Raw genomic sequence first — 14510 nt, forward strand, 5'->3', positions numbered from 1 at the left:
TCCCTTTTCAACTGAATTTTACAGTTTGTTCTTATATTGTACTATTACACCACTGACCCAGGTTAGGGGAGTGTTGGGCACCCGCAAACATGTTAAACCCCGCCACATTCTATACATGCCTGTTGTAAGTCACGATCCTGCAGTTGGGTGGTTTGTTGCTGTTTATCATATTTATTTGTCGTTTATTGTTTTGTACATAAATCAGGCCGTTAGTTTTCTCGTTTGAATTGTTTTACATTTGTCATTCCGAGGCCTTTAATAACTTGTTATGCGGTATGGGTTTTGCTCATTTCGAAGGTCGAAAGTGGACCTATATTTGCTAACTTCTACGTCATTTGGTATCTGTTGGAGAGTTGTCTCATTGGAAATCATGACACATTTTCTTTATTTTATGCAGGCTATAGGTTGCACTTTGTAAATACAGCTGTTTCTCAAACCACGCCTCTTTTGGGGAGATATTTAATATTCATAGGTATGTTAATTTGTTAACGTACTGGTTCCCATTGATGATCTCTGTGTTTCATCTCATAGAGACATCACTTGGGAATGTAACCAGTATAGAAAAACATGGTAGCGGCTAAATTTTAATTCTTAGGAGGTTCAAAAATGGAGGTAAGGGTAGTATAGAATTTTAGTATAAGTTTAAACTCTTAGAAGTTCAGGGCATATAAATGTTGAAAATATGCCGCACAGCCCTATATTTTGACCTTTGAATAAAATAGTAGTGCATATAAACTTTCCGTTCTGGGATATTATTTTTCACGAAACTTCATAGTAAAAGTGTCACAGTTTTAGCCGCAAAGGGAGTTCCTATGGGAAATTGCATTGTCTGTATTTACAGAATTGCAACCTATATAGGGTTAAAAAATAGAACATACAGAATTTCACAAAATCTGGTTTATCTCAGAGATTTTAAAGAATTTAACTCAAATATGAAGTTTTATAAATATTTCATGAAGATTGAGAAAATCCTTGGCCTTAACTATGATGACTCAGCATAAATTCACAGTTTACAGTATGCATGGTTTACTTAAAGCCCTGAATTCAAAATAAATTCATAATATATGCCTATTTGTAATTTAAATTGTTTAGAAGTGCTTATATTTACTCTTCGCAGTAATTGCAACTCATTGATCCTTCCTAAATATTTCTGGTGGGGTGTTTTTGTCCTGTCGATAACCCAAAAGTAAGCCGTAACGCCTTAATGTGCTTTTTTGTGACTGCGGCATAAAAAAGTACAAGCTAGAATTACAAAAAGACCTCAGTAAAACTTAGAATAGTGTATTCTATCCTAAATATGTAGTAAATATTCCACATTGCTAGAAACAGGGGAAAAAATTATGAAATGTGAGGCCCCAGGGGCAAAACACAGAGAAAAATGCATACCCCTGAGTCATAAAACAGATAATTTAACTTGTAAATGCTATGATTTTTTTATTTTAAAGGTCTTTTATAAAGAAAACAATAACTGTGCTAGGAAGTTATGCAAAAATCAGATGTAAGCAGTCATTTCAATCAAACTTTTAGTGAATTTATGCACCAGACTGATATCTTCATAAATACAACTTTTGCAAATATGGCTTTGTTTAAACACTTCTAGGACATATATTAACTAGCTTATGTTAGATATATGGTTAGGGATGATACTGTTGTGACAAGAATTCTAAACTGACCATTTGAGGCAGAAATTGTGAACTTTCATTGACAAATAGGCATACAGTAAGATGTGGACTGGAGACACAGGCAGGATTGGATACTTTGTATAATCTTGAATGTTGGAATGCTTAACTACTAAACAATACATTTATAGTATTCTAAAATGCTTTCAATTTGTAATCAGCATAGTTTCAAACAGGTTTTAGACAGTTCATTTCAGAAAACATGCACATAGGGTAAGCTGGCAATAATTAGAGTCTTGTTTTCAAAATCTTTAAAAAATTGAAACAGGGGTAGGGGTATAAAATGTACTGTAAAAGGAGACTTAGAGTATATGCAGTGATTTCTTTAAGGCTATAATTCTGATAAATAAGTATTGTTGTGAGAAAAAGTGTTTTTAGAGAGTTTTCTATTTGAATAAGTGTTTGTATAGGTTGCACTTTGTAAATACAGCTGTTTCTCAAACCACGCCTCTTTTGGGGAGATATTTAATATTCATAGGTATGTTAATTTGTTAACGTACTGGTTCCCATTGATGATCTCTGTGTTTCATCTCATAAAGACATCACTTGGGAATGTAACCAGTATAGAAAAACATGGTAGCGGCTAAATTTTAATTCTTAGGAGGTTCAAAAATGGAGGTAAGGGTAGTATAGAATTTTAGTATAAGTTTAAACTCTTAGAAGTTCAGGGCATATAAATGATGAAAATATGCCGCACAGCCCTATATTTTGACCTTTGAATAAAATAGTAGTGCATATAAACTTTCCGTTCTGGGATATTATTTTTCACGAAACTTCATAGTAAAAGTGTCACAGTTTTAGCCGCAAAGGGAGTTCCTATGGGAAATTGCATTGTCTGTATTTACAGAATTGCAACCTTTATGTGACCATGAATAATCGGCATGAATGTACAGCTCCTGGCATACTATATATGTGTATTTACAGTTATGAGAAAGTTGGGGAAAGCAATATATATATATTGCTTTATAAACTAACATTGTAGCGTTCATCATTGTTAATCATACATTTTAAACTATCATTGAATCAAATAAAAAATCCCATGAAAATTTCCTATGGCTGAGAAAAAATGCAGATGCTTACTTTCTGATACTTAAGGCTGAGTGAAATTTACAAACAAAAGTACACATTTTGTCATCATTTTGTCAACTTTCAGACAAAAATGATATGAGTTATCAGGAATATGATTAGTAGCACACATTTTAGGTAGGACATACGCGTTTGCAAACCAATAAACATGTATCAATTAAACCCAGTGGGTTTTTTATTCACCAAATGGCTTTGACTGTCCTTCAATACAAGCCAGTGTTGTTCGCCGAATTGCTCTGACTGTCCTTTATTCAATACGTGCAACTGTTTTTCTCCGAATGGCTCTGATTGTCCTAAATTCAATAAGCGCTATTGTTTTTTTCTGGAATGGCTCTGACTGTCCTTTATTCAAAACAAGTCATTGTTTTTTCGCGGATTGGATATAAATGTCCTTTATTCAATACAAGCCAGTGATTTTTGCCGAATGGCTCTGAATAAAATAATCTGACTGTCCTTTAATCAATACAAGTCACTGTTTTCGCCGAATGGCTCTGATCGTCCTTAATTCAATACATGCCTTTTTTTCTCTTTCCGAATGGCTTTGACTGTCCTTAATTCAATACATGCCTTTTTTTCCGAATGGCTCTGACTGTCATTTATTCAATACAAGCCAGTTTTTTTCGCCGAATGGCTCTGACTGTCCTTTAATCAATACAAGCCATTGTTTGTTTTTCCGAACGGTTCTGACTGTCTTTTATTCAATACAAGCCAGTGGTTTTTTTTTCTACGAATGGCTTTGAATGTCCTTTATTCAATACAAGCAAGTTTTTTTTTCGCCGAATGGCCCTGCATGTCGTTTATTCAATACAAGCCAGTGGTTTTTTCCTCCGAATGGCTCAGATTTGTTTTATTCAATTACATTGATTGTAAAAAATCAGCTTGTATTGCTAGACAGAATTAAGTACTAAGTCATTATTTTACCTATAAAAAGCAAAACGTTAATTTTAGAGAGAAATATTATTACGACAAAAAACATTTTTTTCGTTACAGATTGAGAAATGTCTTTGCAGGTGAAGATGATGTTTTGTCAGGTAGAGTTTTCGAATCTGTACTTAGCCATGGAACAACATTTTGTAACGAAATTTGTTTTTTGGGAGAGAAAATGAATACTATAAAAAAGCAAAATGATACACAAGCGCTGATTTTATTTTACAAAAGTCAGATGATGAATGAACTAATTAGTTCATATATTCCGAAAATTGTTCGCGTTTTCATAGAAATCAATTCAAACTGGAGACCTTTCGTTATGTCGTCGATTGAAGAGTTGAACATGCACGTGCCAGGGTTAATTCTAGCATTTACTGAAGATCGCGTCGAAGCAGATGTTGTTATTATTGACAACGTGAAATTAACACATGCAATTTATATATCTTGGTTTAAAAGAGGATCGCATTATGCAGCGGAAATTGTCCTTGGTCAAAATTTTAAAGGCACACCCAAGCTAAAGCAAGCAGTTTCGATGCTTGCAATACTACAAGGAATAGGATTTCATCATGAGATGACGAGATTGTACTCGACACTTGCAAAATGTAAGATACAAGATACAAACGAGAACCAAATCATCAAGAGATTTGATCCGTACAGTATTCTTTTGTTAGGGTCGATTAATCTGATTAATCTAGTTGAAAAGGGTGTTTGGATTTTTCAAGTAGAAGATCAAAACATTGAAGGCATGAGTGAGCTCGATAAGGTCGTCTTGAACTTACTCTTTCCACCATGTATAACCAAAGACTACAAACCAAAAGTAAGCCAAAAAACTGGGTTATTGTATTGCGGACGAAGAGTAATGGCAAACCACAATCACCCCGCCAGATCACGTACTGATGGACACTGTGGTCCAGGCAACGGTCCAAACTGTCCATCATGTAGAACTATTAAAGAGCAAACAATCAGTAAAATGCAGCGGCTTGGTACATTAGGTAAATTCCAAGGTTGGAGTGGCATGGTTTATTGCAACGATTCCAAAAAGAATTGCGGACCAAGTTACGGGAGACCTTGCCAGTCATGTGATAATAATATCCTAACTGCAGTCTAGTTTGCAGTTGATACATGTGTATATTCCTTTGTATATATGGTGTATGAAAAAAAGTCAAGCGTAATTCAAGAACATTTTACACTTAGACAGAACCAGACGCATTCATTGCCATAGTGTTAATTTTTGTTTTCATTTTGTAGATATCATTCTTTCATGTAACATTTCTTTTGTGTCATAAAGTTGATGCATAATCAATGATATTTTAGTGATTTGAGCTCTCAATTTGATCATTAAATGGATTTGTTTTCCGTTTACCGGAATAGATAAAAAGTGCATTCGAATCATTTGCTCTGTTCTGATAAGTTATCTAACATACCGGTATATCGTGTACAATTTTGTCTAAATAATCGTGTTGCTTCTGTATAACTTGCAATACAATTGCCGGTAAACATGGTAAATTATGTCTTTTTTCAAATTTGTTTGTCACTGATGGGTCTTTTGTATACGAAACGTGCATCTGGCGTAGAAAATTATAAGCACGATTTCTTTGAGGAGTTTTGTTGCCCTATTTAATTTGTAATTGGTGGATATTATTTCAGTTCATGCATTTAGTCAGGAGCCATGTTCCGGAAACCCCATAGCTTTAAGCGAGGTGTGAACTTTTGCTCCGTGTTGACGGACTCACTGTAAATTCGAGATGAAAAACAGGTGAAATAAAAAGCGGTTTATTTTGCTTTGGAATTTGCCTCATGCATGTATAGTTTTTGTGTAATCATGAATTAACAATTACTTGTCTAGAATAAGAGTTAATATATATTAAAAGATACCTGTAAAATTTGCATAACATTTATGACAGTGATAATTTACTTACAAGAATTATTACATGTTTGATACTTTCAATGTATGTGAATTCTTTTGGTAATATTCATGGTACTCTTTTGGTAAGGTATTAGGAAATCGAAAATGGCATACGGTGTAAATATCAGATGATAATGTACCAAAAAACTTATATCACAATGGTTATCATTTCCTTGTCATATTTCAATGAGCAAAAAGAACTGTGATTAAAATTGTGTACGTCAGACGCGCATTTCATCTACAAAGACGCTCAAATAAAAAAAGTTTCAATTTCCAAATAGTACAAAGTTAAAGATTATTGAGAACCAAAAATTCAGAAAAGTTTTGCCAAATAAAAACCAAGGCAATCTATTCCTGGTGTAGACAATTCTTATTATTTCGAAAAATTCTTACCAAAAGTTTTGTAAACAGCTAACTTTCATTTGTGACAGTAGCAATGGTAGTTCATGTCAACACAGAAGTGCTGACTACTGGTGGACATTTGATTGGACGTCTTTCTTATATTTATAAAGAGTGAGGCTGTTTCAGATTTCCATGTTTATATGAGGGACCTTTTTCAATAATATTTCAAACTTTTATGCCAAAATCAACAAATCTATCACATTTTCAATAAACGGAATGGAGAGTACTTCTAACAATGAATCAAATTTACAGTGTCTGAACTTGATTCCCTACCACTGAACTTTGAAATCGTAAATTTCCAATATTCAAATTAGAGTTGTTTCTCTTTATTTTGTTTTTATCTTAGAAATATAAGAATTGTGAACATTTGTACAGTTTATTAAGGTATTGTAGGTAACATATTCGGTTATTTTTTCTTGTTGATAGATTATATATTTAGGAGTTGTTAGTCCAATAGTGAGGGTACCTTACCACCAGTGTTTCGCAATAGGTATAAAACTTGTAACATGATATACATACGTTTTGACAAAAAAGTCAAATAAATTATATCACAATGTATCTAATTTCAAAACTACTAAAATAAAGATTGCAACTCAAAAAAATAAATAGATAAGTAAATTTTTCGTTATTTTTATTTTTGTCAACGGATGTACCTGATGAAAGTTACTATCTTGTTAGCTCACCTTTCCGACAAGGAAATGTGAGCTTTTGCCATCACTTGGCATCCGTCGTCGTCCGTCCGGTGTAAACTATTTCAAAGATCTTCTCCTCTGAAACTACCGAACCAATTCCAACCAAACTTTAGCTGAATGATCCTTAGTGTATCTAGAATAAAGTTTGTGTTTTATTTTCTGTTTTGTCAAAAAACATGGCCACCATGGCTACAAATAGAACACAGGGGTAAAATGCAGTTTTTGACTGATACATGTATCTCAAAAACTAAAGCATTTAGAGCAAATCAGACAAGAAGTTAAAGTATTCATTAGGTCCAGATATACCTGCCCTGAAATTATCAGCCAAATCGGGTATCTGATTTTTAGGTTATTGCCCCTGAATTGATGATTTTAGGAAAATTTGCAGTTTTCGGTTAATATCTTGAATATTATTATAGATAAAGATAAACTGTGAACAGCAAAAATGATCGGCAAAGTAAGATCTACAAATAAGTTTATATGACCAAAATTGTCAATTGACCTCTTAAGGAGTTATTGCCCTTTAAAGACAATTTTTCACAATTTGTTTATCTAGTTTGCTTACCTCAAAAAATCTTCTCCTTTGAAACTACTGAATCAATTTCAGCCAAACTTGGGCTGAATGAGTTTCAGAGTATCTAGTATTAATTTTGTATTTTATTTCCTTGTACGTCAAGAAACATAGCCACGATGGCTAAAATGGAACATAGGGGTAAAATTCATTGTTTTTGCTTTGAAGAAAATATGACAGACACAAAGAACATTTAAATGGCATTTTTAAGCCCCTCATTAATATATATTGAAAAGCAAAAATAATCATTGATGAAAGATTTAAGCAAAAAATTAAAGGTGAGCGATTCAGGCTATTGAGAGCCTCTTGTTTTAAGTTATCTTATTGGTGTTCCTATAAAAAAAAAACCTATGCGTTACCACTAAATAACCAATGTATCAAAGAAACAAATGTTTCATTACTATAACTATACTTTATAGCTGTAGGAAGCTAATCCACCATGCCCTAAAAATACCCACTTCTTAAGGGAAGAGCCCTAGCGTAGAGTGGAATGACTACTCGCTATACACTTTATTGGGGGAAGAATGCAGAATAAATCAATTAAGTTCATACTCATATGGTATTATAAAACAGACTGACTTCCGAAATGAACACAAAACTATTTCGCTTTACAACGGTGTTTAATTGAAAATTATCTTAAAAGCAAGCACTCCATAACTCGCGAGTAATAAAGGACATAAACATAGCGTTTTGTTGCATCAAACGAGACATTATGACGATTATGAGTAAGAAAGGTAAAAATGGGTTGACTGTATATGAAACACAATCTCGTCAATACTAGTAAAATTCTAATATATAAATGAAACAGCGTTGTATTTCACATTGACAACATGTGGAAGGTCACAAACGTTTCATGTATTTGGCTTTCACAATGTAAAAAAATGGGAAGCACATCAATAAGACAGCAACTCAGCGACACATATAAGCAAAACACATCTAAAGGTCAACATACCGTCTTCAACAATAGACAGACATTTATAAATTTGTTTAAACGCTCTAAACTTGTGAAGGCAGTGCCCGTTTATTGACCTGTATACGTCTTTTGGTTGTTGTCATTGTGACCATAACAAACATCTTATGTTATTTATATATAAGGCAAACAAAAACAAAAATAAAAGCAATAAAAAGGAATGACAACTTTCAACAGAAATACTGACTACTGGGATGGTGATACTATCGGGGATGAAAAGTCTACCACTCCAGAAAATCGCGGGAAACAGTATCGCAAGTTTGCTTAAATTTCATATTACTAGACATTTACGAATTTTGTGTAATTAAGAATCCACATTGAAACAAAAAAAAAAAAAAAAAACGACGGAAGTACAATGGACAAACACCTAAAGAGTGACAAGGATGACATTTTAAAATCTAACCATCGCAAAGTTAGAAAATTAAAGGCAATGGTATATTACAGATGTTGAAATTTTGTAAATCAATTTAGAATATATAAATGAAGACAAACACACAAACTAAGGAAATATATTGCACTCTAAATGGAGTGAGATCGGCTGTGTCGACAGGGTATTTTTCTCCTTTTATGCATTCAGCATCCACTACGTCAATCGATGATTAATATAAATTTCCTCGACGTCCAGTGGCAAATAGTTCAGTATTTACCTAAAATTACAACAGGTAGGTCCTGTAATAGAGGCCGCCCGGAATGAAGGTCCGGGAAATTTAAACTGCCACTGGAAAGTAAAGATATATTTGATAGGAGCAGAAATTTGCCTTGCAACAGGCCACCTACCGACCCTCAAAGAGCTGTTGCAATGGTTTACATGTTTACAGAGCTTGGCAGTCTCTCTACACGAGGCATCATATTTAACGTTCCATTTCTGACGTGACTGCGTACTAATACATTCCGCACAGCCAAACGGACGCCACACTTTGGCATTGGTTTTACTGCTGGTTGGAGGAAGACCAAAGTGATGGGTTTTTTTTCCTCAGTCACCCTTGGGGACCTACGTCAGTCGAATTCGTGTATCCGTGTCAATAGAAACACAACACTGCGATATGAAGCGGATCGTCAAGTTTAAGTTTCCGTAGTACTAGTATTCTTTTTTTAACAAACTTCATAGTATTCCTAATAGCAAATTAACTGGAATATATTTAATTCAAGCACTCACTTAAATGTAGGTTTTCGAGTGACAACAAATTTAAACCATATGTTTTTTTTTAATTTCTGTTTGCCTTTATTTTTGTATGAATGCTGCTTCAATTGAATACAAAAACAAGTCTGTCAGCTGGAATACACAATTAGTACCAATTGAATTACTAACTATTTGTTATAATATGAATCCACCAAACTAATAAAATATGCTGTCGATCAAAAAGTCCTGCTTTTTTATGACACCGTCATCGGAGTATTATATAACCAACCTTTTAATTGAGCATCGGAAATAATAGTGTAGAGTGTAAATACATCAAACGTTTTATGTTATTGCAAACTTTTTATGATTATAATTGAAGATTTTAAAGTAGATCTTTATAAATTTGTGAATTGTAATGTCACTTAGAATGCAATTTTATGGAGGCAATGAAGGATAAAGTATTTACTCTTTACTTTTAATATAAATAAGAAGATGTGGTATGAGTGCCAATGAGACATATATCCATCCAAGTCACAGGACTTAAGACATGTGCATAAAAATGCAGCGAGTTTAAACGTTTTAACAGGCGCCAACCTTTACCCTAACCTGAAACAGTGGTATAACTTTGCAACATAAAAAGACGAGATATAACACAGAATAAGTAAACATTGAATAACAGAAATGCATTCAAAATTGTGTCAACAGATCAAATTAACACGAAAGTACGATTTGAGAGTAATTACAGTTACTGAAAGCTAGTTAAAAGCCAGAAACAATTAATAATAAAACATCATGCATCAGAGACTAAAATCAATTAAAACACATCCCAGGCAAGGATATAGTGTTTTAACGCCTAAAGGCTGGCAGCTGGAATACATAACTATTTACAATTGAATTACTAACTATTTGTTAACATATGAATCGGCCAAACTAAAAAAAATATGCTGTAGATCAAAAAGTCCTGCATTTTCATGACACCGTCATCGGAGTATTATATAACCAACTTTTTAATTGAGCATCGGGAATAATAATGTAGAGAGTAAATACATCAAACGTTTTTATGTTATTGCAAACTTTTTATGATTGTAATTGAAGATTTTAAAATAGGTCTTTCTCAAGCCGGTGCTAGGGGCCGTCTTAAACTTGCAGTGAGGTGAGAGTTTTTGTTTGCTCCGTGTTGAAGTCCTCACTGTGACTTTGAGATGAAGAACATGAATAAAAGCACTGTTCCTTTGCTTATTGTGTGTATTTTTGCTGTGCATGTACTGATTTTGTGTCATGGATGGATACCCCATATCCTTTGTTTTTCTACTTTATAATCTTGTGAATTGTAATGTCACTAAGAATGCAATTTTATTGAGGCAATGAAGGATAAAGTATTTTCTCTGTACTTTTAAATTCGTTTTTGAGTGAATATGTCCTGTTTACACATAAATCTATTACAAACGGATGTTATATCACAAAAAGGAAACTCGCTAATTGATGCTGAGAGACAAAATCTATATACATGTAGATTTAATTAAGCCTTGTTGAAATTAATGATATGCATTTAGCGATATTTTGCAGCTAGTTTCAATCTGGTTTGAATATAAGATCCAGTTGACTAAATATTGATGAACTTGGAAGTAACACACTTTGTTGTTAAACTTTTTAGAAGGTACGATATCATGGACAATTGAATACAAATGTACATTCAGACGTTGATTGCCTTTTTTTTTTTTATATTCTTCCTTCTTTCAAGACATTTCTATAGTGAATCTTTCGATCTGTTTAGCACGCTATTATCATTGCATGCAAAAAACAAAAAGAAAACACAACACATAATATTAGGGTTTGTTGGTAATTAAGTGAAACATCGACCTTTTTTTTTAAATTCCGCCACATTTCAAACTTAATTTTGTTTAATGAAAAATCAGTTTAATTCCGTGAAAACTAAATTTGTATCATTTTGATGAGATAGTTGGTCACGTGGCTTATTTTCCAACTTGTTCTGCGGGACGAAGTTGTACAGATTTCAGGCTATGATTATGATGTCGTTTGGTTATATTGATATTATGATTTCTTATTTTATTTTTGGGAAAAAAGGGGAGTAAATTGACCGCTACAAAAATTAAAATCAAAAGCCAAACATTGCATTGTGCAAAATTTACAGGTTATTTGATGCGCAAATTAATTATAACAGTTAATGGTCTTAATCAATTCGAAATATTTTATCGCAATGATGATTTATTATCGAATATTAAACTTGTTTTAAGGAGTTACTGGCTAAAGGACTCCTAGACCAGAAAATGTAATGCCTATCTACTATCGTAGCCGAGGTATAACATTGATAACACATATTTCTATCATACTTTTTCCGGTTTTTCAAACTGTCTAAGTAAACACTAAAAGCGATATCTGCAATTCGAAGTTTATTTAGAATTACATGTTACTTATGATAACATTTTTGTATTTTTATATTATGTCCTGCATGTATTTCTGTGATCTAAAAGATTGTACAAGTCATTTCGACATGTATCCGTAATAAGTTATTCCGTTCTGAAGGTAAAGGCGCTCATATGTTTACAGTTATGGTATGTGAGGTAGCACTACTCAGTTAGGTGTGTATATTTTGCATTTTGGCCTCTTTGGATTTTTCAAATAGGAAAGCTAGAAGTGTGCAATAAATTCATTTTTAGATAGATGAAGATTGATATAGCTTTCAGTGGGTTTATAGGAACATCAAGATTGTGTAATGTATGTATTATGGGCTGTTTTCTGTATGTGTCCGTATTTGCATATCCATACCAGACAATGGTCCGGAAATTATTGTAATGTTTTTTTGTTTTTTTCCAACTTTTGTTGCACGAACTTTGCGATTAAATTTTACAAACAAATGAGACGAAAGACACACAATGTGTTTGATCATTTTGGTGGATTAATGTCAATTTACAAAAGGTATCGTTCAAAGGGATTGAAACTATGGTTTGAACCAAATTTTGGGGTAATATGTGACATTTTCATGCCCCTTTTTGCAATATTTTATTGTAAATAAATGCAGAATGTTACTCATAAAAGGAATTGTATTTCACCATTTTGACTTCTGAAAATCAAATATATGACACAAACAGTTGGCTTAATGTATTAGAAAGCTAGGAAAAGAAGATGATTAAACATGTTGTGGTTCAATTTTAATTGTATTTTCTAACTGAGGAGTGCTGAGGAGTGCTACTGTACCTGAGCAACACAACGGGCGCCACATGTGGAAAAGGTATGCTTACCCTTCCGTAACACCTGAGACCCCCCCCCCCCCCCCGGTTTTTTGGTGGGGTTCGTATTGCTCAGCCTTTAGTTTTCTATGTTGTGTTTTGTGTACAGTTATTTGTCTTTTGGTCTTTTTTTTCCATGGCGTTGTCAGTTTATTTTCGACTTATGAGTTTGAATGTCCCTTTGGTATCTTTCGCCTCTCATACTCTTTTACAGTTGAATTTTACTCATGACTGTATGACAGGTGCTGCTTGTATAGGCAGAGAACCTGTCAACACACCAGCTCTTTTTAAAATTGAGTTCATCTTCTCTCTAATATTTATCTTTTTGTCTTTGAAAAAGAGAAAAGATAGATGTAATAATCGTCAATGTACCACCTTTATATCTATAAATCATATAATTGTATATAAACATATGTTGAAATAGCAACCTCCCTCATTCAAATGTTACCTAAGACTAGTTAAATTATCTTTTCATGCCCATTTACTTAAGATACTCAAAAATGTCTGTGTATAAGGCTTACTAGACATTTTGTGTCTGGCATACCAGATCTAGGTACAAATTAATTGACACTCGTCTCTAGTGCACATGCAATTGAATTGGTATCATTTATTAAAAATTAAGTTTTACCACAAGGTCGATTTCGTTACTGACTTATCCTTAAAGGCACCAGTTGCAAACCATTCCAAAACATTAATCGAAAAAATATAAAACAATTAAAGACAATATCTAGACATACAAGGCTCCGTGTTGAAGGCCGTACTTTGACCTATAATGGTTTACTTTTACAAATTGTGACTTGGATGGAGAGTTATCTCATTGGCACTCATACCACATCTTCTTATATCTATATAGATCATCATCTTGTTTGATATCCTTAAATCCAATCAAAGCTTTTTAATCATGATGTAATTCATATTATAATTTTGATTTACTTTCTTTGTACATAGGTGGTAAGCGTTTGCGTTAGAGAAAGTTGATTTAAAAGATCGGAAGACCGGTTTTGTTCGTGTAAAATATTTTCAATCCCCCCCACCCCCACCCCCCTCCCTCCTAAAAAGGCACCAATAGCAATTTGTTCGTTCATAATTTTAATTCTATTATATATATACAAAATAAAGACCATTGTCTTGTCTAAATATAATCATTGAACTAAGGACAATTATGTACATGTTTAATCCACATAAGAAGTTAGACTTACTCATCTTTGAACACAGTTTGTTAGGGTTTGAGTACGAAAAACAGTTTATTTAAAAGATTGAAAAAAACTATTAATAATCTGAAGTTAATAATAATAAAAATAAAGAAATGGGTATATTCTAACTCATTTAAAATATACCATGCATTGTACATGTCTAGAGCGCGAATAATCAAATTCATCGTACTGCTTTCAACAATGAGCAAAACCCATACCGCATAGCAAGCTATAAAATGCCCCGAAATGACAAATGTAAAACAATTCAAACGAGAAAACAAACGGCCTAATGTATGTACAAAACAATAAACGAAAAACAAATATAATATACAGCAAAAAACGGCAACTACTGTATTATAGGCTCCTGACTTGGGACTTTCTTTTAACATTGTACGGCATTAAGTTGACCTGCGAAATAATTCTCAATGATCACCAAAGAAATGTTGACACAGTCTCATTCCTGTCCTCCTTTTTTCGTACAAGAAATATCTCCAATTACAACTGTTAACCAGGTTTTCATATTTCTTAGCAACTCTACGATTGCCAACAGAGGAATAGGAACGTTTGTAGCACTTATATTTATCAATGATTTTAGTGGTCTATGAGTGGCTAATAAAAGTTAAAGTTTTTCTTTGTAAATTAATTTTATACTTTTTAAACTATTGTTCGTCTTTTTTCATTTTATTTTGTTTGTTGTTCTCTGATCTGCATGAACT

The 14510-nt window shown here is 33.1% G+C and overlaps 1 protein-coding gene across 2 annotated transcripts in view; it reads left to right on the forward strand.

Annotated features, from left to right (window-relative positions):
- LOC127714961 (uncharacterized) overlaps positions 1–14510 on the forward strand; it is a 31529-nt gene that overhangs the window by 4309 nt on the left and 12710 nt on the right. Inside the window, exon 3 of one of the 2 annotated variants that reach the window (XM_052220984.1) lies at positions 3756–4995. The exons of the other annotated variant lie outside the window; for it this stretch is intronic. Within the exon in view, the coding sequence (XP_052076944.1) occupies positions 3756–4800 (1045 nt within the window). The 3' untranslated portion in view covers positions 4801–4995. Of the gene's footprint in view, positions 1–3755; positions 4996–14510 lie in introns of those variants that run through there. 2 annotated transcript variants of the gene reach the window in all.

The sequence above is a fragment of the Mytilus californianus genome, unplaced genomic scaffold, assembly GCF_021869535.1.
Source record: "Mytilus californianus isolate M0D057914Y unplaced genomic scaffold, xbMytCali1.0.p SCAF_9, whole genome shotgun sequence".
Classification (NCBI taxonomy): domain Eukaryota; kingdom Metazoa; phylum Mollusca; class Bivalvia; order Mytilida; family Mytilidae; genus Mytilus; species Mytilus californianus.